The sequence below is a fragment of the Schistocerca americana genome, chromosome 3 (genome assembly GCF_021461395.2).
Source record: "Schistocerca americana isolate TAMUIC-IGC-003095 chromosome 3, iqSchAmer2.1, whole genome shotgun sequence".
Classification (NCBI taxonomy): domain Eukaryota; kingdom Metazoa; phylum Arthropoda; class Insecta; order Orthoptera; family Acrididae; genus Schistocerca; species Schistocerca americana.
In genome coordinates this window covers 778,067,156-778,092,640 of record NC_060121.1, presented here as the reverse complement: position 1 = coordinate 778,092,640, position 25,485 = coordinate 778,067,156, and the positions used below count along the sequence as shown (strand labels likewise).

General features: G+C 39.4%; 1 protein-coding gene across 1 annotated transcript in view; it reads right to left on the bottom strand.

The window, feature by feature from the left end:
* Nucleotides 1–278: 278 nt before the first annotated feature.
* The window catches only part of LOC124606396, a 122,348-nt gene continuing 97,141 nt past the window's right edge, over nt 279–25,485 (bottom strand). The window contains exon 5 of the mRNA XM_047138377.1: nt 279–750. Coding sequence (XP_046994333.1) covers nt 640–750 — 111 coding nt within the window. The 3' untranslated portion in view covers nt 279–639. The remainder of the gene's footprint in view (nt 751–25,485) is intronic.

Genomic DNA, 25,485 nt, shown 5'->3' with positions numbered 1-25,485 from the left:
CAGGAAGTTTCAGGTACGTAGGGACGCGCGCTTTCATAGTGTTCATACATTCTGCTTACTGATATTACAGAAGATGCAATCCATCTTCAAATAAGTTAATGTACATTTAGTGAATTGGCATGCTATATAGACTATATGCTTTTCCACGACATAATCAGCAGTCGTAAAATAAAATTTAATTTTTCTGGTACTTAGACATTTCATCTTCATGAAGTACATGTCCAAGAACTGTATCCTCTCCTTCCGTTACGGTTTCATCGCTCAATTCTTTTTTTTTTTTTTTTTTTTTTTTTTGCGAGAACTGCTACCTTCTCTGATAACACGAAACTTGGTGTCAAAACTGAAGCTGGTGTACAAAATATAAATGCCTTACATTGCACAAAAGTGATGGAAAGCTCTCCCTAATTTAAACAACAAAAAATAAAAGAATTTTTGTATGTAGCATTATTCTATCTAAGCATCATCCAGTTATGCACGTCGACACGCATACGAAGAATATCCAGAGTGACATAAATTCTAGTCTTCAGAGCACCAGACCCACTTCGATCCACAAAGTTCATCACATTGTATCACATTTCATAACATCATATCACATTACATCACATAACACCACATTACCAAGTCCACTATCACCTCTCTTTACAGCTTCATGACTAGCTCGGACAGTATCTGTGAGTAGTTGTGCTCGACGCTCAGAGATGGCAGCACTACCGACCGTTCGCCAGCTCCTAGGGACACGGTGGCCAAGACCTGCGGACAAAATAAAATGTCCCCATTCAGTTTATACATTGCTACTGCAAGGCACATACTCTAATTAGCACACTGTCTCATAGCAGATACCTCCACGCACCAACCAAATTATCGACCACGGGTAAGATGGGGTAAAGTGGCCACTCTAAAAGAAACAACTTTTACAAAATCATTGTTACTTACAGAAGCTTACACAAATTGAATCTTCATGTTGTAAGGTATCAAACGAAATATGTTTCAATGAAGAAGATGATAACAATAATACTAACTACATGCATTTTACCGACGGCTTACATAGCGTCCATTTTTGCCTATGAAGGGGAAAACCTGGCAGTGCCATCGCAACGACATCCCATGTGTGTCGTTTGATTTCCGAACAAATTTTGTGGGCATTTTGATGTAGTAGCATCTTAAACAATACCAAGCGGCTGCAGCAGACCTATTTCAATCACATTTTGTGTATTAGGCCAAACACATTGGAGCAGAGACGATTTTACAAATACAAATTAATTCGAAACCGCCACAAAGGGACAGAATGACGAATTATAGCTTTCTATATAAAAAGGTTCAGAAGTTAGCCTGATGGTTGGTTGGTTGGTTGGTTTGGGGAAGGAGACCAGACAGCGTGGTCATCGGTCTCATCGGATTAGGGAAGGATGGGGAAGGAAGTCGGCCGTGCCCTTTCAGAGGAACCATCCCGGCATTTGCCTGGAGTGAGTTAGCCTGACCTGCAGTATTAGACGTGATGTATGGCAGTAACTAGCTGTTACGCGATACTCGTCTCTGACAGTGTTCCAGCAGTAGTGGACACCAAAAGATCCTGAGGAAGATCCCAGCAGAGGGGTCGAAACGTCGAACATTTTAGAAGAAACATGACGCGGCCTAATAACCCAGAAGATTTTAACTTCAGTGACAACGGCTACAAAAGCCTGCAGACTTACATAACTAACTGTTGTTGGGGTGAACACCTAGGCCACTTTTCCCGATCTGTCATCATATCGGCATCAGTCATTCAGAGAGGAAACTACCAAGCCGAAAGAAACAACACGAACTGTATTTCTAGGCCAGAAGACGTTGTTCAATCATTGATATGGCAAAGATAACTCTCTTTGTATAAATGAGGTGGCAAAAATAATATAAATGAGTTACCTAACATCAGACAACTGAAAGTCAGAAAACATTTACTAAAACTAACAGAACAAGCTTCTTTGTAAAACTCACTGACAACAGTGATAGTGTAGCTGTATTACAGCTAGTGAGACTACTTCTCTTTAGGCAGCAGCTGAGTAGAGGGGAAAAAAAAATTAATGGGCACTTCTTCCGCCCAGTTTCCCATATCAGCATACAGAATACCCACTGTGAACACTTCCCATATTCCACTATCCCACACATCTTTCAAACCTGAAGCCAATAACCACATCGTTTCCCCTGCACTTATCAATCCTGATATGTTGTTGTGACTATACCATCCCAAAACCCACAATCTCCATGTCCTCTTCCGACACAACAGGCTCCCAATCCCAGACAATGAAGTTCACCCTCTCATTTCTCCTTCCTGTCAAATCTAATTCATTCCTCGCAATACCTCCCCACGTCTGGCATAGACATGACGTCAATTAAACCGTGTAAGAACTAGACATGCGGAAATTAAATCCGTGATGCACAATTGGGGTACCACTGATAACTTAATGTGTGACTGTGAAACTGCTGAACAAACATTGCTACATATAGTACAAGATTGCTCTCGTTTGGATTCAACTTTATAGTGGATTAAATATACTGGTGTTTTTTGTCTTTATATTATTATTTGTGGCTGTCTTGTTTGGATTTAACTTTATAGTTGATGAAATATACTGGCGTTTGTTGTATTTCTATTAGTACTTGTGCTGTATCTTTGTCATATTCGAATATATTGTACATATATTTTTTATGTACCTTACGTATTTTAATCATCTCATTGTTTGGACTTGCACTTGAGCGGCCACACGATGAATAAAAAAAAATAAAGCTTGTCTAGCTATACTTGCCTTAGATTCATTCGAGACATCTGTTTATGTGTATCACATTTAGCAATATTTATCTAGTCTGTCGCAACTTGATAATTAGTTCGTAGTTATCAGATGTCACTACAAACTGCGTTTCAAACAAGTTATAAATTGATCACCCAATTTATGACTTGGAGAGCTAACTAAATTTCTCAATATCTGGATAGTTATTCAATGCCCTGGGGCTCAGCCAACTTCTAAGTTGACTGCTATTTTAATTTTTATTATACCACTTTCAAAGGTGCCAATATCTCACTCTACCGAAATATTCCTAGTTCAATAGTTTTTTCTTCTTCTAAACTTCCCATATTAGGCACCCATCTTTTTCCTTGGTGTGACACGATCTGCTTTATGTTTTTGGCTAGGAAATGTTCTAACTTAATTGGCAGTCTTTGTGGAGCCGGTTTCTGCAGATATTCATTTGATATTTTTTTGTTGTCTTCTAATTTTTCTCATACACTATCTTTTTAAAGTTCTTTTTAAGGTTTTAATTTCCTTTGTTTTCTCTTAACTATTTCATTTATGCGTTTTGAATATGTTTTTAGTGTTTCTTAGTTGAAATATATGTTTCATTCTCATACATCATTCTTGGAAGATTAACGACATTATAAAATTTTACTCATACTATTTTTGCGTTTTAGTTTTTAGTTGCCTTTTGATTGTTCCATATATCACGCCAAGCAAGCTCACTTTAGTCTGTACGTCGTTATTATGATCATAAGATTTGCCACAATAAAAGTAACTGAAATGCTTTACTTGGTCTTTTTTAACAATATTTTTAATTCAGATAAGATTTCTGTCTAAAAAAAATTATTCTTGAAGTATAGTGAATTGATATATTGATATTTTTTTCCATAAATATTTTGGTTTCTGTTCAGTTCTAAATATCTGTTTATTTCTTCTTTTTTTATTTCAGGTGCCTCAGCAGACTACAATGTGTGAATCACATGTTGTAGAGTCACCGCTCCGCAATGCGAGTATACTTAAGTTTTCCATTTTTTTTCTTTCGTGTATCGAGCAGCTGGAATCTAAATTTGAACAACCATTCTAGAATTTCTGCCCATAGTGTAGACTATGTCCCTCGGTTTTTGTTGCCTTGTGGTTCTCACCTTTATATGTTTCTTTCCGGTTACCGTCCGTCTATCTAAATCGCAATACGCTCGTAGAGGTCTTCCTTTGTTACCCTGCGCCTCAGACGCAGTTCAAGTACTGAGCTGTACATTGTTCATTATTGCTTTCAAATTTGGTACACTAGTTTTTCTTTGAGTGAGGTTTTTGGCTCGTAAACTAAACCCTGAAGGACATAAAGAGTGAAAATCTTCATTTCTAAATATAGACCGATTTTTGGTGTGGAAGACATCCATTAACTTACTTCGTGCAAACAATGCCTAGTGTACTAACCTTGTTATTTCACATGACTACATCTATGTCTGTCCGCTTCCTAACTCAATGATCAGCAAGTCTGGCTGTAATGCGGACGATCCGAGTTCAATTTCCAATTTCCGGTACTACCAGGAATCTTTCCTTAGTGGAATGAGTGCACTCAGCCTCGTAATGCCAGCTGAAGAGTTCCAAGCTCAAGAAAACAGACAACAGTGGGAAGAGTGGTGTGCCGACATCATCCACCTCCACACCGTATCCGGTGACGCCATTGGCAGACGATGACACGGCGTTCGGTCGGTCCCCATTGTTCCCTGAGGTCCTGAACGCGGAGCTTTACTTGCTTACATTTACATCTACCCAAACGGGATGTAAGTAGACGACCATTATGCGCTCTTCGAATCGGTACTCAGTTTCGCAGCTAGCACGATGGCACACCGACTGAATCTGGTCACCAATACAGCACCAGTCACACGAGGGCAGAGAAGTGTTCTACTTAGGCTCTCAGGAGCCCTTGGCACCACCTTAGTGGATGCTCTGTGTGTGTTGCTCGGAATATGCCCGATAGATATCACGATCAAATACAGAGGTGCAAGGTACTGGTTAAAGATGGAAGACTAGATAAGGTACACATCACGTCCGGTGTACCGATACAAAGACACGTCCCCTTAAAAGTTTGCGTTTGGGTACATGGTAGGGTGAGTGAGATGTAAATGATAAGGGACCCGGACTGTACGATTTCCTCCCCGACATAAGGGGACGGTTGAAAATGAAACATATCGATCCCAGCAGCGGTATGGTACATTTCTTACCTCAACATGGACCTTACCCCACGCACTTAAACTGCATGACTCTGAGACAGACACCTAAACGCACATGCGTGGAAGAAGGTTCCCAAACACACTGTCTTCTTCTGCGGGCAATATGCGAACGATATAAATGCACTTCTGTTAGACTACACAGAAACAGAAATACATATATACACAGCAATAAGAAACAAAGAACAATAGGCACAATTAAGTGCATTAACAGACTATAATTAAAAAGAACGTACGAAGAGTGCCTGTGGAGACGGCATAACAGACATGTTTACATGCAGCGTAACAACAATCTCCAGACGGTAGACACCGATACTCACAGTGACGGCGACAACGATGACACTGAAGAGGAACAGGAGGAGAAAGAAGATGAGAAGTAATAGTAAAATAAGACACCTGGAATTATGAATCAGACACAGGACGCCAAAATGCACTGACAAATCGCACATATCAGTCAAATAATAGATAAGGATTACGAATACTGGAGTAAATGAAGTGTAAGGTACTGGCAATCAAGCCAAGAAAGCACCCAGTTATGTACACAGATGGATACCAAATGTTAAAGCATGGGACAAGCAATACCATTTCTCTGCTGCTAACTAAAAACTATTTTCTTGTGACTGGCGTTCAATAGCTCGAAGAAACCATTCCGAAGTATTCACCGCCAGTCACAATTGGTGATGCAATTAACAAATCTCTGCTCTATCCGATCATATTTTTACATTGTTCTTACACCAACAAAATTTTGTTTATATTTCTGTCTCAAATTATTTTTTAAGTATTTACTCTGTGTCAAATGTTTCAGACAAAAACAACTACAAAAAAAGATGACAAAAGAGAACTATAATGTGCGCGACGTGTTTTAAAATACTACTCTAACAGGTCTCCAAACCACACACACCGCGCACGCACGCAAAACACCCGCTCACAAAACAAAATATATCGGCCCACGCACACTCGGACTCAGCCGCGCCGCCACCCACGCAAATCACCGCCTCTCGCACAACACACAGCCCGGCATCTCCATCGATCGATAGATAAAACCCACCCTCCTCCCAGATTTCCAATAAATAAATATATAGAACATGTCATAATAAACAACAGGACCTGGCACGGGTGAAGGTAAACAATAATACTAGCCAGAATAGACATGCCGTCTGTGAGATGACCGCCAATGTTTGGTTAAGAGCCGCCACTGACTTGGGAATGAAATAGCGTCCTAGACATTACACCTGTATTTGAAAAGTATGTGGCGCTTATATGATGTATGAAGCTGTTGTGGGACGACACACTTTCCAGTATCGTTCTAGACTGGATAGGTCGAGCAGGGCAGATACGTTGGCTTCAAAAATTATCTCAGTATTGATACTGTTGAAGAACTGGAGGAGCGATTTGTACGGATATGTCGAGATTTACGGGACGATCTGGCGGCGTTTGAACCAATTCATGACTCACTGCATAGACGAGTGCAGTATTCATCCAAATGTGGCTACGACAGGGGTAATGTATACTTTAACATCCCCTTTTGCGAGTTTGCTGCAAGTTGTAACATGTAACGAGGTGAAATAGTATTTTTGGAAATTTCTGCTAAGGTTCTATGGGAAATTTGAGTGCAATTAGGTGGAGATACAATAGAAAAGATTGCATTTTAAATAGATTTATACGAACTAGGACAACATTTAATGATAAAATCAAAGTCGGGTCATAACCACACATTCGTAAACATCTACCTCTGCATCTACATCCATACTTTGCAAGTCACCTGACGGTGTGTGGCGGAGGGTACATTGAGTACCTCTATCGGTTCTCCTTTCTATTCCAGTCTCGTATTGTTCGTGGAAAGAAGGATTGTCGGTATGCCTCTGTGTGGGCTCTAATCTCTCTGATTTTATCCTCGTGGTCTCGTCGCGAGATATACTGTAAGTAGGCTGTTTAGGTTTTTTATTGGTAACGCCACGTAGCGCTCTGTATGAAAATCACTGGCTGTGCTGTGTGCAGTCTGTGGCTAGTTTGTATTGTTGTCTGCCATTGTAGTGTTGGGCAGCTGGATGTGAACAGCGCGTAGCGTTGCGCAGTTGGAGGTGAGCCGCCAGCAGTGGTGGATGTGGGGAAGTGAGATGGCTGATTTTTGAGAGTGGATGATCTGGACGTGTGTCCATCAGAAACAGTACATTTGTAAGATTGGATATCATGGACTGATATATATACATATTATCACTTTTGAAACACATTGTTTGTTCGCTATCGAAATCTTTCATTTGCTAACTATGCCTATCAGTAGTTAGTGCCTTCAGTAATTTGAATCTTTTATTTAGCTGGCAGTAGTGGCACTCTCTGTATTGCAGTAGTTCGAATAATGAAGATTTTTGTGAGGTAAGTGATTTGTGAAACGTATAGGTTTATGTTAGTAAGTGCCATTCTTTTGTAGGGATTTTTGAAAGTCAGATTGCGTTGCGCTAAAAGTATTGTGTCAGTTTAGTGTTGATCAGAATAAGTAAAGAGAGTAATGTCTGAGTACATTCAGTTTTGCTCAGTTGTTTAAAAATCAAATAATTTAAGAGCACAGTAATTCATTAATTTTTCTAAGGGGACGTTTCATATGGCGACTCTGCCAGGAGACCTCTCTGGAATCTTCTGATTTTTTCCTTGTAGTTTGTGTAATTAGTGTAGCTATTGTTTATTGCTAGCGTGTAATCATAGAGAGAATTTCCGTTGTAGTTGTAGTTTTTCATTGTTGTACAGTAAAACAGTTGTGGCATGCATGTAGATTTGCACCAAATATTTCACAGCTGCGCTTGGAATTAACTAGATATTATTTTCAATGCTATGTTAATGTGTTCTCTTATTTTTGCTCTTCAAATTGTGCTTTTCTGGGTTATCATGTGAAATATTGTGACAATAATGGCGTGTGAAAAACGTAACACTAGGCTCCAAAGTAAACTGAGAAATAATAGTGACGACGAGCGTAGCTTACCAGCACCACCGTGTAATGAATTAAAAGACATTCAAAGTAGTAATTTGGTAATTGTGCATAGGGAAATGGAGCGGGCGGCAAATAATGGTGTAGACAGTGAAACAAGTAGTGAACAGGGAAGCGTTATCGATCGATCGGTCGGCAACAGCTCGCCTCAGGAATCGGGAATGACAGAACACAATATTGCAAATACTGTAGACTCAGGTTTTGGGTCCTCACCGTTTTCTCAAATGAGTCAAGACACATTTTCTGCTTGTCAAAATGTGAATGTTGCCGGCGAAAATGCACTGCCAGAAATCATAGAGAAACAGATTCCAGACACTAATACATTATTATTGCAATTAATGCAACAAATGGAACAAAATCAGAGACAAACACAGCAAAAGCTTCAAAAGTTAGACACAATGGAACAAAATCTTCGGAAGTTAGACACCACACGTGAAGATTTAACTACTGAGTTACATAACATTAAATCGAAATGTCAAAAAGTCTGTAAAGACGTAAAAACACAAATATGTGAGCATTTTCAACCTATTTTTTTGCAGCATGAAAATGCTTTACAGAATCACGAAGCAGCCATAAAAGAACTGCAAACTGTTGTTCATGAAAATCATGAGAACTTGCAAGCTAAAATTGACTCAGTTGCATCTACCGATTCGGTTACGCAACTTGCAAAAACTCAGGAAAACTTAAAGGACACAGTAGATATTCTGAAAATTGGTTCAGAAAGACACATGGAGGAAATTAGTTCATTATCAGAGAAAGTAGTTGAACTTTCGGATCAGCTAAATACTTTATCTACGAAGGTAGATGATAATTTGAATGACACAAAACCGGTAGTCTTTAATGACACAGAAGAGTGCGAACAAATTAGGAAATTCAAACAAAATCAGAATCAAAGTAATACGCAACACCAAAGAGAAATCCGGGAAGTACAAGATCAGCTGACACAGGTAATACAAGAATTACATATTTCAGAGGACACTCGCGCTCCAATACGGGAAGAGGGACATAGAAATATGGAACAGCCACAAAATAATAACACAGGGTACTTCGGAAATTATGAAAGAAATTGGCGAGGTACACCGAATTTTGAGATGGAACCGCAGAAACGAAGTAACAATGACCGATATGCGTCTCGTCGACATGATGATTTTGACTATAAGCTGTTTATTACTACACGTAAATTCAAAATATTTAAGAATTCCGGCAACGACATTCATCCACAAGCGTGGCTTCATCAATTCTCTCATTCTTTTCCTCCCAACTGGTCATTAGTGCACAGACTAGAATTTATGTGTGGCTTTTTAGAGAATGAACCAGCTGTAAGAATGCGATCGCTCATTCACGATTGCCACAGTGAAGGAGAATTTTATCATGCCTTCCGCCCAGCATATTGGTCTCAAGCTACACAAGACCGAGTAAAACATAGCATCATAATGATGAAACATTTCGAACAATCTGAATTTTCCAGTCTTGTGAAATATTTTGAAGACATGTTGCACAAGAATCAGTACCTGTCAAACCCATACAGCCCCTCAGAACTCATCCGCATTTGCTTAATCAAATTACCTGAACATTTTAGACATATTATTTTGGCAGGACGTTGCAAAGACGACATTGAAGCTTTTCAGGGAGTCTTACAAGAATTAGAAATTGACACTGACAATCGCGGAACATGAAAACAGGAACACAACAATTACAGGTCACATCCGTCACAATTCCACGTTGAAAGAAATAATAACTGGACACGACAAGGCTATTCTCACAACACAAATCGTGACCAAAACAGACACCACCCATATGACAACCGTTGGCAGAGTAGTAATAATTACAGGGAAAGATCACCTCTCTGCGGTACTGACTATCACAGAGACAATCAGAGAAACAGACAATATGGGAACCAAAATAATTATTATCAAGGGAGACAGAATAACTTTAGATGCAAAGGTCCAGCGTGCAGTTACGATTCAGGGAGAAATTGTCCACCATGTGACTGACAAGAAAGAAACTATGGAATCTACCGACATAACGACAGACGATATGATCGTAGCGACAGAGCTGAACTGCATCAGAACTGGCGGGATTCAAACAGGGCAGGGTCCTCTCGACAAGGTGAATTTGTAGAAGTTAGGTCTCCAAATCCCAATAACGACGTGCGCCAACAAAGACACAATAGGCAATGACTCATACCGCTGGCAGCCACAAAACGTACTTATGAAACTGACGACGCAGCTGCCGTAGCTACTAATTACGTAAAAATGGAAGACATTAGGGACATCTTACTCCAGGAACACGATGTAAAACATAACAACATTGCATATCCTGTGATTCACATCAGAGTAAATGACGTAAAATTTACGGCAGTACTTGACTCTGGCAGTCCCATTTCAGTAATTAGTGAAACAGCCTTTAGCAAATGCAACAAATCGAACGATTGCCCCACACTTCCGTTACGTAAGATTAAATTACAAGGTGAAATCTTTGGAAAAAGTGTAGATGTACGCCAACAAACCAACTTAGAATTCTTTTGTCAAAGCCACAGCTTCTCTATGAACTTTCTTATTGTTCCATTATTGTCAACGGAAATTATATTGGGAGTAGACTTTTTGAATGAATACAAAGCCATCTTTAAACTTTCACGATGCTGAAATAAGTTTAGAGAAAGAAGGTAAGTCAATAGCTTTGAAATTTGAAGATTGGCTCTCAAACCATGACGAGGAAATTAATCGGCTTTACCTCCTGTTAGACAACAGTTCGGAATTTTCGACGGAACTTGACACTAACAATCACTCTGCAAGTACTGACAGGGATGATATCGACGGCGCATTTGAGTTAATTCAGAATAAAATTCAAACAATTGAGAATTGTAATGACACTGATAGGCAAGACCTTTTTGAGATTTTACAAGCACATTCCACAGTTTTTACTCACAAAACAGGAACAATCAAGGGATTTCAATACCAATTTCGTGTTCGTGACCACACTAAAATTTGTGTTAGACCATACGTAATTCTGGCACATTATAGGGACCGTGTTAGAACAGAAATACAATCTATGCTTGACGAGGGCATTATTGAGCCTGCAGTAAGCTCATACAACAATCCATTACATGTTGTTGAGAAGAAAAATGGATCGATCAGGCTTTTCTTAGATTCGAGACAAATCAATACTATCATTATTCCTGAAACAGACAGGCCGCAAACGTTGGAAGAACTTCTTCAAAATTTTAGTGGTGTAAAAGTATTGTCTTCTATTGATCTCAGATCCAGCTTTTATCAGATCGAACTTCATCCAGAACGTAGAAAATACACAGCTTTCCTTTGTTTCGGCGTTTGTTATCAGTTTCGGAAACTTCCTTTTGGTTTGAACATTTCTTCGGCAGCATTCATTCGCGTGCTAAATTCCATATTACCTGAGTTCTTAAAACGTCACATCACCTTGTATGTGGACGATATTCTGATAGCAGAAGCCTCATGGGAACAACATAATCGCATCCTCAACAGCGTGTTACATATTTTTGCAGAATCTGGAATTACAGTTAACTTGGAAAAGTCTGAATTCGGTAGGACAAAGGTGAAGTTTTTGGGACATATTATTTCTTCTGAAGGCATTCACCCGGATCCTGAAAAGTTAGAAGCAATCAGAGCCATTCCAGTTCCATCCACAAAAAAACAAGTCCGCAGTTTTCTAGGTCTCGTAAATTTTTACCGTCTTTTCTGAATATGCAAATTCTAGTTACATCAAAACTTTGTTCTCTCACTGGAAAAAATACTATTTGGAACTGGGACGAACAAGCACAGTTAGAATTCAATTCTTTGAAAGAATCGCTACTTAACGCGCCCATACTAGCTCATCCAGATCTGTCACAAGATTTCTGCCTTAGCACGGATTCTTCTAAAGTCGGTCTTGGTGCCCATTTATTTCAAGAAGCCACAGAAAATGACACTACTGTTCAGAAAACCATTGCTTTTGCTAGCCGAGTGCTAACAAAATCTGAAAAAAAATTATTCCGTTACTGAATTAGAAGCTTTAGCTATCGTTTGGGCATTTAACAAATTCCGTTTCTTTCTTTCTGGTAAGCACGTAAAAGTATACAGTGATCATCGTGCATTACAATTTCTTATGTCTTCAAAATTAAATAATAACAGGTTAAAACGTTGGGCATTGTTTCTGCAAGAATTCCGCTTCACAATAGTCTACATTCCCGGCAAGGAGAACATTGTTGCGGACGCACTGTCACGCGCACCGGCTGGGCTTGAGAAAAGTAACACAGAAGGCAACCTCGAGAAAAATTTCAGTATTCTTTACATTCAGAAAGTCGCCTTTGAAAACTTCATTTCCACATCTTAGGACATTGCTCATGAACAAGATAAAGATCCGATTTGGAAAGACATGACAAGTAAATGGTATGAAAAGACACACACTCAGATTCGGCATTATTATCTGGTTAGAAACAACATACTCTTCAAACGCTGCACTGTTGATGACAAGCTATGGGTACTTCGCATTCCAGACGATTTTGTTCATAAGCTCATTTGGTACATTCATTTCAGCTACACACATTTGGTCCACGAAAATGTTATCATATTCTTCGAACGACTTGTTATTTTAACAATATGGAAAAGAGAATTCGAAGAGTCTTGTCTATTTGTAAACTTTGTCAAAAGGCGAAACCATCTACCATCTCACATCGTGCTCCGTTGTTTCCTACCATTCCTTCTAAATTAAAAGAATTTGCTGCTGTTGATCTCTTGGGACCCCTTGTCAGAACATCGAATGGATTTTCGTACGTTCTAGTCGCTGTTGAACTTACTTCAAAATTTGTTTCTTTCACTCCATTACGTAAAGCCACTGGACGGTCTGTATCCAACGCCTTTGTTAAAAATTTCTTACGTGAAGTTGGACACGTTAGGAAAGTCATTTCAGATAACGGACCACAATTCAGGTCTGCTGTTTGGTCAGGCATGCTTCAGAACCATAAAATCAAACCTGTTTTTATTTCATTGTACTCACCACATTGTAACCCGTCTGAACGGATTATGAAAGAAATCAATAAGCTTTGCAGACTTTATTGTCACAGAAAGCATCAGCATTGGGACAGATATTTACACTTGTTTCAAAATGTGCTGAATGAAATGCCTCATGACTCCACTGCTTTACCACCTACCCTGGTACTGAAGAATGAAGAACCACCGAACAGAATCAGAGAGCTTGTACCTTTCGCGAATACACGTTAGCTTCGACACAAAGACATAATTGATTTGGCTATTAAAAATATAAAATCTACAGTAGACAAAAGGAGAAAGCTGCACGGTAAAGCAAATGCAAAGAAATTATATATTGGTCAGAAAGTTCTCATTAAAGCTCATTCATTGTCACATAAGAAGAAACACTTGAGTCACAAATTCTTTCTGATTTACAACGGACCTTACGGAATACGACGTATACCACATGATAATTGCGTTGAAGTTGAAACTCTGCGTACTAGGAAGAGTAAAGGATTGCACCACATTTCACATGTAAAACCATTTATTGAGAGATAATCTGTTTTTTTTTACGTAGTCTTTGCTATAAAATTTTTCAGTTTACATTACTAGTATGCTTTGTCAGACTTAGAATCTACCGAGCGAGGTGGCGCAGTGGTTGGACACTGGACTCGCATTCGGGAGGACGACGGTTCAATACCGCGTCCGGCCATTCTCATTTAGGTTTTCCGTGATTTCCCTAAATCACTCCAGGCAAATGCCGGGATGGTTCCTCTGAAAGGGCACGGCCGACTTCCTTCCCCATCCTTCCCTAATCCGATGAGACTGATGACCACGCTGTCTGGTCTCCTTCCCCAAAAACAACCAACCAACAACCAACTTAGAATCTGTTAACATGCAACAGTGTTTGAAGTTAAATATCCAGTCAAGAACCAAGAGAACTTATTTAAACAGAAATTACGAATGCATTGTTATAGTGAACAGAGGACATGGTGTTATTGTGTGTGTACATTCTTGCTTGTTAATTGCACGATTACGTAACGACTATAAGGCTTACATACTTAGAACATATACTGCTAATGAGATTTTAATGCAACATTTTGGTTTACTTGAAAAGATACCCTTTATTTGAAGTTAATTCGGTGAGATTAAAGATGACTTAGGATTTGGTTTCTTTGATAGCTACACGATTATATCGTGACGCTACTAATATGTGACACAATTTACATTGTTGCTTTTGCGGTGTATCTGTTTTATATCTGCACAGTTTTTTGTATTATTCTGGAAAGTAAAACATGTTTTAGTAGTAACTTTTGTGGTATAGCTACAATGAGACAGCCTTTTCCGTAGCACAACAATACGTTACATTATAGTACTTTCTTGATCATGGCAATGTACGTAATAACTACGATATCTATACGCAAAGCATTTCACTTTCGTTTATGATGACTTCAGCAGAACTTTGCTTACAGAAGACGATAACTACGACACTTCCACAGAATTATCTTACAGCAAGACGCACATTTAGCGCTACAGGACACGCATTTGAGTGATTAATTTTGTACTTAAAACATTTATTTTTAAAGATTTTTGAATTACAAGGAAAGTTTTCCGTGATACATTTCATTCCATTGCTGTAATCTGTAACACCTGAGGGTATAATTACATTAATCCTCAGGGGGGTACACGCTTACTTTGTGTACCATGTGTTTGGCAAGCACAAGGAGCCCTAGCTAATATGGTATTTGCTTATACAACTTTACACATCGGTACCATATTTCTCTAACACATAAATTACACAGCTATCTGATCATTTAACTGAGAGAGACAAACATTTTTTTACTACATCAGTGACAGATGTTTACGTAATTACACAGTTGGATAACCTCACACTTATGAAACTGTATTTTGTCTGTGCTTTGTGAACTGTTTATATTTTTTCGGAACCATTGTGATACTATGAGAGCTTTGAATGATGTATTTGGTATAAGATCATGATTTTTAAAGTACGTTTGAGGTAGATGACACTATTGAAAGGAGCAGAGAATTTTTTTAGGTTTTGAAATTATTGAAGAAAGCTACGACGTTTTTGAGATTTGACTGAGGTGTTATGATGTTATTATTATGATGACAATGTGTATTATGCTGTTGAGGTATGTTTATGATCAATAAGCTGATGCTATATGAGGAATTTGATTATGCTATGTATTTATTATGATGAAATATTGAAGAAGTGTCGACGAATAAGTAATGTGTAATGTGTAATAAGGTAAGGAATAATGAGTAGTGGTTAGGGACTCTGACTTGTGAAAAAGGATGTTGGAAACCAAGAATCGTACTTTAAGAGTTATGAAATGTGTGTAAATGCGTGAATGTATCACAATGCCGGCGAAAATTTTTTGGACACTGTTATAATTATAGGATTTTGTTTCTACACATTTGCAACACAAATTCTCGGCCTGCGAAATTTTTTATATGCAACTGTCACTGTAGTGCAAACTGGTGTCGTAAATATTTTGGTAAGAAAGCTAAGTGACTTTGACGTAATGCGTTATGGGCGACCAGCTGTGCGAGTAACCTGGAGAAAAAGCCATTAGGTGGAAAAAAAAGAGACCATTAACCTCGCTATTGACATTCCTTTGTAGAAAGCATCGCAAATACGACACGCTCATTATTTGGAAACATATCGTACTTTGTGCTACTTACTGAAATGCTTATGAATTGATGGGAAATACTCTTACATCTGCAAACCTGATTGTGACAAGTGTCTTTGTACGACAGTTGAGAGAACTTCTACTGATTTATGAAATGCCACATAGCTATTGTATGATGTTTTTATGCTTTGCTTTGCATAATTGCTTACTTCATTTTATATCTGTTTTCCAGCCATGTTGCAGCATTAGTTTTATAAAATAGAATTAAATGCATTTGCTAATGTGAACACTTTCTGTCAACAGATCTATTAAATAATAATTTTGTGATCCACATTCTTCGAAAAAGGAACACTTGGAAAGGAAAGAACAATAAGAAGGGACTAATAACAGTAACTGCATGCATAATTTTCTTTTCAAGTACTTGGTAATTACTTTTGTAGAATAAGTGTTGGTGCACCATTTTAATTACATTGACAATAAGATGTGAATAGACATTTCCCTTATCTGCATTGTTGTCTTTAGTGTACTATTTTTTCTGCTTGAGCTTTGTCATGTTTACATATAAGTTATAGTATTTGCTGCTGCTGTTTGCCAGGCATAGTGTTACTGAATTTCACTTTGTATTACTCTGTTAAGCCAGTTTCACTACTGATTTATTTTTCTTTTTGCTGCACATTGGCTCATATTAGTGATAATGTTGCATTTTCTTTGCTAATTTATATTTATTGCTGCTTGCTTTGCCAATTTGCATTTTTTGTCATTGCTGTTTGTGTTAATATGTTATGTGTTGCTGTATTGCCTCGTCCTGTAGTTTATGCATCTGAGCTGAGTAGATTTAAGTTAGCTTAAGAGGGGGTAGACTATATAAGAGAATGAGTTGCGATGAATTGGAAGAAATGCATTGAGAAGTTATACGAAAAAAGTACAGAAAGCAGGTATAGATAGGACTTTTTGGGTACAATGATGAACGAAGGGAGATCTCCAAGAAAAAAAAAAGTTTTGTTTGAAAAATATTGCAGTACCAAATGTTACACTGAAAACGAACCCTGTCCTTTCCTTTTGTGTTATCCCCCTATGTGTTTGTGTACCCTTGTGTATTTGTATTTTTCCTGTATTTAAGTGTTTAGCTGATGAGAGTTATGTTGTAGAATTTTTCTAATACTATGTTATCTACTTTGTAGGGATGTTTAGATATTATTTATTCTGTTCTGTTTCAATGCTCATATGTGAAATTAATGTTTCGAAAACTATTCTCATTATTTTATATATTTACTTATGTCATAATTCCTGTAACATTGATGTATATGTCTATTTCTATTCTTTTGTTAAGCCTGTATTACTACAAATGTTATCTGTATTATCACGTTTTCATGATGTTTTCTGTATCTTTGTAATTGTATTCTCATGTTATAAAATTGTAATGGACACCAGTTCATCAAATTAAATAACTTGTAAGCATACATTTCACTGCACACATTTCTGTTGGTCATAGTATATGAAGAATATGTGGGAAAAAAAAGAGACTGGTAGTGCTGGCACGTGTGTTAATAATTCAGCAAGGGACTGGATAACAGCATTGCTGGTTCTAAGGACAATTCCAAAAACTTTGTGAGTGCACAAGTGGTGGTTTATGGACTTGTTATATTCTCCTCAAGCCTCTTCGATGGTGATTGTGCACCTGCATAGTCGCAACAGATGGCTGCTCGCCGTCTCTACAAGGACTGAAGTGGGTCTGCACCTTTGATGGCCCACCAATACCATAATTTCTACAAAGACTGAAGTGGGTCTGCACCTCTGGTGGCCCACCAATACCGTGATCTCTACCAGAACTGCAGTGGGTCTACTCTTTGATGACCTACCTACCAATATTCTTCTAAACTTCGACTGACTCTGCTGTGGGTTTGCTCTGTTGTGGCCCATTACCTGTCTGCATATCAAGAGTCAGCAATGTCTTTCCGTTGGAAGGACAACAGTACTTCTTCAAGACTGCATGGAAATCCACTACATCCATGTGCATTTTCTTTTACTGCTCAGACTTCGAGAAAAAAGAAAACACTGCAATTTTACTGTGATGAATGATCAGGACTGTCTTTATGGACTGTGAGGAAATTTTAGCGTTTGACCAACATTGGATCTATAAGTGTGTGCATTTGATTTCTTTGTTATTGTAATTATGAAATTTTTTTTCAAATCTGTATTGGCCACTGCCGAAAACAATTTGTGAATTTTTCTGTGGGGAGCATGGGGGCTGTGTAAGTAAGCTGTTTAGGTTTTCTATTGGTAACGCCACGTAGCGCTCTGTATGAAAATCACTGGCTGTGCTGTGTGCAGTCTGTGGCTGGTTTGCATTGTTGCCTGCCATTGTAGTGTTGGGCAGCTGGATGTGAACAGCGCGTAGCGCTGCGCAGTTGGAGGTGAGCCGCCAGCAGTGGTGGATGTGGGGAAGTGAGATGGCTGATTTTCGAGAGCGGATGATCTGGACGTGTGTCCATCAGAAACAGTACATTTGTAAGATTGGATATCATGGACTGATATATATATATATTATCACTTTTGAACACTATTAAGGTAAACACATTGTTTGTTCTCTATCAAAATCTTTCATTTGCTAACTATGCCTATCAGTAGTTAGTGCCTTCAGTAGTTTGAATCTTTTATTTAGCTGGCAGTAGTGGCGCTCGCTGTATTGCAGTAGTTCGAGTAATGAAGATTTTTGTGAGGTAGGTGATTTGTGAAACGTATAGGTTAATGTTAGTCAGGGCCATTATTTTGTAGGGATTTTTGAAAGTCAGATTGCGTTGCTCTAAAAATATTGTGTGTCAGTTTAGTGTTGATCAGAATAAGTAAAGAGAGTAATGTCTGAGTACGTTCAGTTTTGCTCAGTTGTTTGAAAATCAAATAATTTAAGAGCACAGTAATTCATTAATTTTTCTAAGGGGACGTTTCAATACGTAGGAGGGAGCAATATACTGCTTGACTCCTCGGTGAAGGTATGTTCTCGAAACTTCAACAAAAGCCCGTATTGAACTGCTGAGCGTCTCTCCTGCAGAGTCTTCCACTGGAGTTTATCTATCATCTCCGTAACGCTTTCGCGTTTACTAAATGATCCTGTAATGAAGCGCGCTGCTCTCCGTTGGATCTTCTCTACCTCTTCTATCAATCCTATCTGGCATGGATCCCACACCGCTGAGCAGTATTCAAGCAGTGGGCGAACAAGCGTACTGTAACCTACTCCCTTTGTTTTCGGACTGCATTTCCAATGAATCTCAGTCTGGCATCTGCTTTACCGACGATCAACTTTATATGATCATTCCATTTTAAATCACTCCTAATGCCTACTCCCAGATAATTTATGGAAGTAACCGCTTCCAGTTGCTGACCTGCTATATTGTAGCTAAATGATAAGGGATCTTTCTTTCTATGTATTCGCAGCACATTACACTTGTCTACATTGAGATTCAATTGCCATTCCCTGCACCATGCGTCAATTCGCTGCAGACCCTCCTGCATTTCAGTACAATTTTCCATTGTTACAACCTCTAGATATACCACAGCATCATCCGCAAAAAGTCTCAGTGAACTTCCGATGTCATCCACAAGGTCATTTATGTATATTGTGAATAGCAACGGTCCTACGACACTCCCCTGCGTCACACCTGAAATCACTCTTACTTCGAAAGACGTCTCTCCATTGAGAATGACATGCTGCGTTCTGTTATCTAGCAACTCTTCAATCCAATGACACAATTGGTCTGGTAGTCCATATGCTCTTATTTTGTTCATTAAACGACTGTGGGGAACTGTATCGAACGCCTTGCGGAAGTCAAGAAACACGGCATGTACCTGTGAACCCGTGTCTATGGCCCTCACAAATGGTTCGCTTTCGGGCTCTTGCGTACCGGAAGATTTTTGTTTCTGTTGACGTATAGTTTCACCTGTGTCAGTTTTAGTTGTAAATCTGACACACCCTGTGCATTGTACAGCGCGTGACAGATGGGACTTGGTATCAGTATTATCGAGATGCTGCCTATTTCATTCGCATATCGAATATGCGGAAATTGACTATCGATATGACTCTGTGCCCTCCCTAATTTCTCTTATCTTACTGTCGATCCCTACGTAAGATATTCGATACTGGTAGCAGAATTTTCGCACCGCCCTCCTTGAGTTCAGGCTCACTGAACATATCCGTCCGACAGGGCTTTCCTGAGAATAACCCCGCTTTTTTTTTTTTTTTTTTTTTTTTTTTTTTTTTTTTTTTTTTTTTTTTAGAAATGCCGACGTTTAATCGTAATGTTGCTTCCTTCCTTCAAAGACTCCCACGTGAGTTCCCCGAGCACCTACGTTACACTTTCGTGTGGGATGTACCGACGTGACAACGGGCTTTTGGATTCTTCTATGTCTGCTATCATACCTTATTGATAAGGACTCCGTACAACGAAGCAGTACTCGAGAACTGGTATGCATTTTTTATTTACAGTTACACTGCATTTTAACAGAACTCTTTCAATAAATCTAAATCTTCAATAGGTCTACCCTACAAGTAACTCTGTGTGGCTACTCCACATCATAAACCTTCTTAGTATTACCGCTAAATAGTTCAGCTACAGATCTGCTCAAGAAATATACAACTAAATGTTTTTCAGAGACTACATGCTCCTTTCATTTTGTTGAGGGCGTTATTCTACTATTACCCACAGCTGGAGCATTCTACGATTAATTACTCGAAGGGGTAACTTCTCTCCAAGTATTTCTGGATACCCTTACCATCATCCAACTATAAAGAAAATTATTACAAATGCGTGGGGTGTAATAATAACATTATAAATTTGGCCATCCTCGAAAACGACCGTACTTTCCAGTATACAGGGTGATTCAAAAAGAATACCACAACTTTAGGAATTTAAAATTCTGCAACGACAAAAGGCAGAGCTAAGCACTATCTGTCGGTGAATTAAGGGAGCTATAAAGTTTCATTTTGTTGTACATTTGTTCGCTTGAGGCGCTGTTGACTAGGCGTCAGCGTCAGTTGATGCTAAGATGGCGACCGCTCAACAGAAAGCTCTTTGTGTTATTGAGTACGGCGGAAGTGAATCGACGACAGTTGTTCAGCGTGCATTTCGAACGAAGAATGATGTTAAACCTCCTGATAGGTGGTGTATTAAACGTTGGTATAAACAGTTTACAGAGAATGGGTGTTTGTGCAAAGGGAAAAGTTCTGGACGGCCGAGAACGAGTGATGAAAATGTAGCACGCATCCAGCAAGCATTTGTTCGCAGCCCAGGAAAATCGACTCGCAGGGCTAGCAGAGAGCTGCAAATTCCACAATCAACTGTATGGAGAGTCGTACGAAAAAGGTTAGTTATGAAACCTTATCGTCTGAATTGAACGTCAACTACCCGAGGCGATGGATCGGCCGCCAGGCAGCCCGTGACAGAGCACTTCATCACTGGCCTCCAAGAAGCCCTGATCTTACCCCCTGCGATTTTTCCTTATGGGGGTATGTTAAGGATATGGTGTTTCGGCCACCTCTCCCAGCCACCATTGATGATTTGAAACGAGAAATAACAGCAGCTATCCAAACTGTTACGCCTGATATGCTACAGAGAGTGTGGAACGAGTTGGAGTATCGGGTTGATATTGCTCGAGTGTCTGGAGGGGGCCATATTGAACATCTCTGAACTTGTTTTTGAGTGAAAAAAACCTTTTTAAATACTCTTTGTAATGATGTATAACAGAAGGTTATATTATGTTTCTTTCATTAAATACACATTTTTAAAGTTGTGGTATTCTTTTTGAATCACCCTGTATAACGAAGAATCAAAGAGTTCTGCTGGTCCTATCGGATAAATAATTTAAGTTCAGTGTGGATACTTGTAGCCCTGTTACGCCTACTTTAGTTTCTGTTGAACATGTCAGATTACCCATACCGACAAGTCAAGAGAGAAATACAAACTGGCTCCCATAATTGCGCCGGAACTCCCCACCTCTGGCAGGGACATTATCGATGTGGTGAAGCGTGTGAAGAAGCGTGCTTCCGCGTTGCGTCTGCGTGTCTTCGTACGGCAGTACTCTCTCCGTATCGACGAGGGAACTAGGAAAAGCAGAGGCCAGTGGGTCAGTGCGAGCACCAGTCGATACGATCAGCGTACGACGTCTAACAATCGATACTGGCCACTCGCCTGCACTAGCACCTACCGCCGTTTTTTCTCGAAGTTCGGGACTTTATTGTGAAAAACTTACAAAAAAAATATGATTCATAGTATTGCCCATCGCTGGCCACTACAGTCTCCCATATTTCAGAAAGCATACGATTCCCGTGACGAAAGAACTGGGCGTCCTTTGTGGGGATCCATGAATCGATTCAATTTTGCACTTGTTCATATGATCTGAAGTGTTGGTCAGCCAGTGGTCGAAAAAGGTGTTAGTCAGAGAGAGCAACGTATGGAGAATACGGCGGGAGGGATAGGACTTCTCTTTTTAACGTTACCACGTATATTTTGACGGGTTTTGCGACATGGGGTCGAACACTGACCTGCTGCAAAATTACCTTTACGTGTCTATCGCTGTATTGTGGCCTTTTGTGTTTCAGTGCTGGGCTCGAACGCTGCAGTTGCTTTCGATAATGATGTCCTGTGACTGTCTTCGTCTGTTTCAGTAGTTACGAAAACTTTGTCTTCCCCCGCCATGTCGGTCTTCGACATCAGAATCCCCTTCTTAAGGCGTTGTAAACATTCTCTGCACGTTCTTCCACTAATAGTCCCTCGCCACTGGTCTTACCCAGCATTTTAAGAGCCACAGCCGCAGATTTATTCATGTTAAAGCAGAAAATTAAAACTTCCCGCAAATGGCGAGAAATGGGTACGTAAGTTGACGTACTTAATCGAGAATAGCCTGATGATGCAATCACAAATCGACTAATATTTTTATGGTATTATGTTTACAGATGCCAAGGCTTATTGTATTACACCTAAGATCAACCACCTGAACCGCACTTGCCGATACTGCCGTCTATTGCAAAACGGCAGAGGCAAACTTGTAGACCTAATAGTTTCCATTCACTGGAACGGCAGATCTTACACTGGCAGAGCGAAATCGTCAATTCTATGATAACTTCTGTATGAGCTTCTTCCTGTCGTATTGTATGGGAGTGGGAACGAATAGCCGAATCGTCAATGTCTCTCACATTCAGAATCCACAGTAGAAAACTAACTCCAGGATTATTGGGCTCGCTTGGAAATACGATGTAAGGGGAATTAACCGTATTCGACATCTGTTTTTACACACGCAGAGTACGCAGACAAGAATACGATAAAAAAGTTCCTGTGTGTAGCAAGATGTATTAGAAGCATGTTTCGTTTTAAAATACTCTGTAAACTTACTGCACTCGTTCTTGTCATTCCGGCTATGTCTCAGATTATGTATCAGATTTATCAAGCTGTCATGAACTTAAATCGCCCTGAATGGAAATAATTTTTACAGGAATCTGTTTATCATCTTTTTCTTAAGTCATCCCCATTCACTCTCGTCTTCCCTCTTTGCACGCAGCGTAATTCTGTAATTATACAGGGCGTTAATTTTAAGTTGACATACCAGAATAAGTCGGAAAATAAGCTTCACATGAAAAAATGTGTAGAATCCAAAGTTGATTAATTTCGAGGGGGAATCTGTTGGTGCTGAAATTAGCCCGCCACTCCAGCCCCCTGGGGTGGGATGGGTGGCAACTTTAAAATTTCAAATGGGAACCCCCATTTTTATTGCAGAATCAGATTCTACATAAAAAACTACGTACATTTTGTCTTAAACATTTGTTTTGATTCTTGGTAGTTGGCGCTGTAATTCAAGAAAATCGATGTCCTCATTTTTGGGTGGAAAATGGATACGGATAATTAAAAAATACTTATTTACTTCGTTAATTTTGATTCGAAAAAACTGTAATTCCTCCCGCTCAAACCCCATCCTATGGGGAGAGAGGGAGAGTTTTAATTTTAGCGAATCAAAATTTACAAAGTAAATAAGCTGCCAGGCATACTGGAACTAACGCACGCGGCTTTTTCACATGTCACTGCCTGATACTGGCTGAATTAGGAGCAGCACCTCATAAAAGGAGAAAATGCGGCGCCTAGGTCGCTTCGTGGATCCTGTTGTTGATCGACTCTTTATCAGCGTAGCAGATGACAATTCCATAACTGAGACGTATTTCTCGGATTCGGACAAGAAAGGAACTAAGAGACTACCTGACGACTGGCTGTAATTAATACCTTCATTGCTTTCACAGCCTGGCTTCTGATCCACGTGAAACGAAATCCAATGACATTCAAGAAAACGCGAAAGAATACATGGCGTAATGTTTACATCAGTTTTATACTTATGATGAACAGAGTATAGGTGATGGAATATTTTTAGTCAGATAGCCTACAGGTGATGCATCCTGTCAACTGTTTCTGTGAGTTCCATCCATTGGAGTGAAATCACAGTAAATCTTACCGAGTTCAGTATTTATTCTAGTGAAAAACTAAGGTTACACAGCAGTTGATTAGAAAATATGCTCCGTCAGTCACTGCGAAGTGCGTGGCAGAGGGTACTTTTTCCTACGCTTTTTACTGTTCTTTTCAGGAATGGATGTGAGAAGAGCGACTGCTTATTTGCCTCTGTGTGAAATGTTTTTCCTTAACTTTACCTACGATCTCTGTGTGACAGACACTTAGAGCACTGAAGAATATTTGTAGTCTCTACCCTGAAAGACGATTCTTCAGATTTTCTAAGCGAATTCTCCCGAGACACTTGTCAGTGCTCTAAAGCCAATGATTAACTCCCTGTAACAACTAAACGTTGTGGTATTTTAGCCAGTTAGCTTCAGGAGCGGAATGCAACCATTCTCATTGGTCATTTTCACTTCCTTCTCCAGCCAATAGCATGCCTTCGGGGACTGTTGCTTCCTCGCAGAACTTCCAGGAAGTTTACTCTGAACATCTGTTGAAAAATAGCTGTCGTCATCGGAAATTCACTCAACCTTACGCTCCTAGGTCCCAACCGCATCCTACTTTAGGTGGATTATGGAAAGGGAATCCTTCAGCTCTAGTCTATACAAAGCCCAAATCCACGGGATTGTGGTTGCTGTATCCTGAGCCATAACAGCCCCATGGCGCCTCTGGCGTTGGTATGTTACACAGTGTGTTTGGTCTCTGTTTTTCTGAACTGAATAGTGTCAATGTTTTAAAGACTACCGATGACCAATGTACATCTCATAAATCTTCCATCTTCCAAATTTGGATGACATTTTAGTGAACTTTGGCCGAAAATATATGATTTCCACAAAAACGCGCAATGACCCACGTATTTCATAGTTTTCTTGAAGAAAATTTCCGAGAGGGACTACATGACTGTATCAACTATGGACTCTGTTACCTAAGTAAAGTATTGTAGTAAAACACTGAAAAACTTGATTCTATGTGCTTTAGGGAAGGCAGGAAAATTAGGGTTTAACGTCCCGTCCGTGACAAGAACATTATATGCGACAAACTAGAATTGGGAAAGAAAACTGGCCTGCCTTGCCATAGGATTTCATTCTTAACCGATTTAGGAAATTCACGAGATACCCAGCTCTGGTTGGCCAGACAGGCATATAAACTGCTGTCTTGCCGAATACGAGCCCAATGTCTTTACAGAGCCTCGAATCGCTTGTTATGTATATTTTACTTGCATTCATTGTTTTAAGGTGGTTTATCGTCAACTTATTTCGAACATCGAAGAGTTTAATGACGTTCCCTCCGGTATTTCCTCACTAGTCGGCTGAGTACGTATCAGTTACAACGCTAGACGCTGGATTACACCCCTATTTAAGTGACTGTGTTGAAGAAAAGTGCTACGAATATC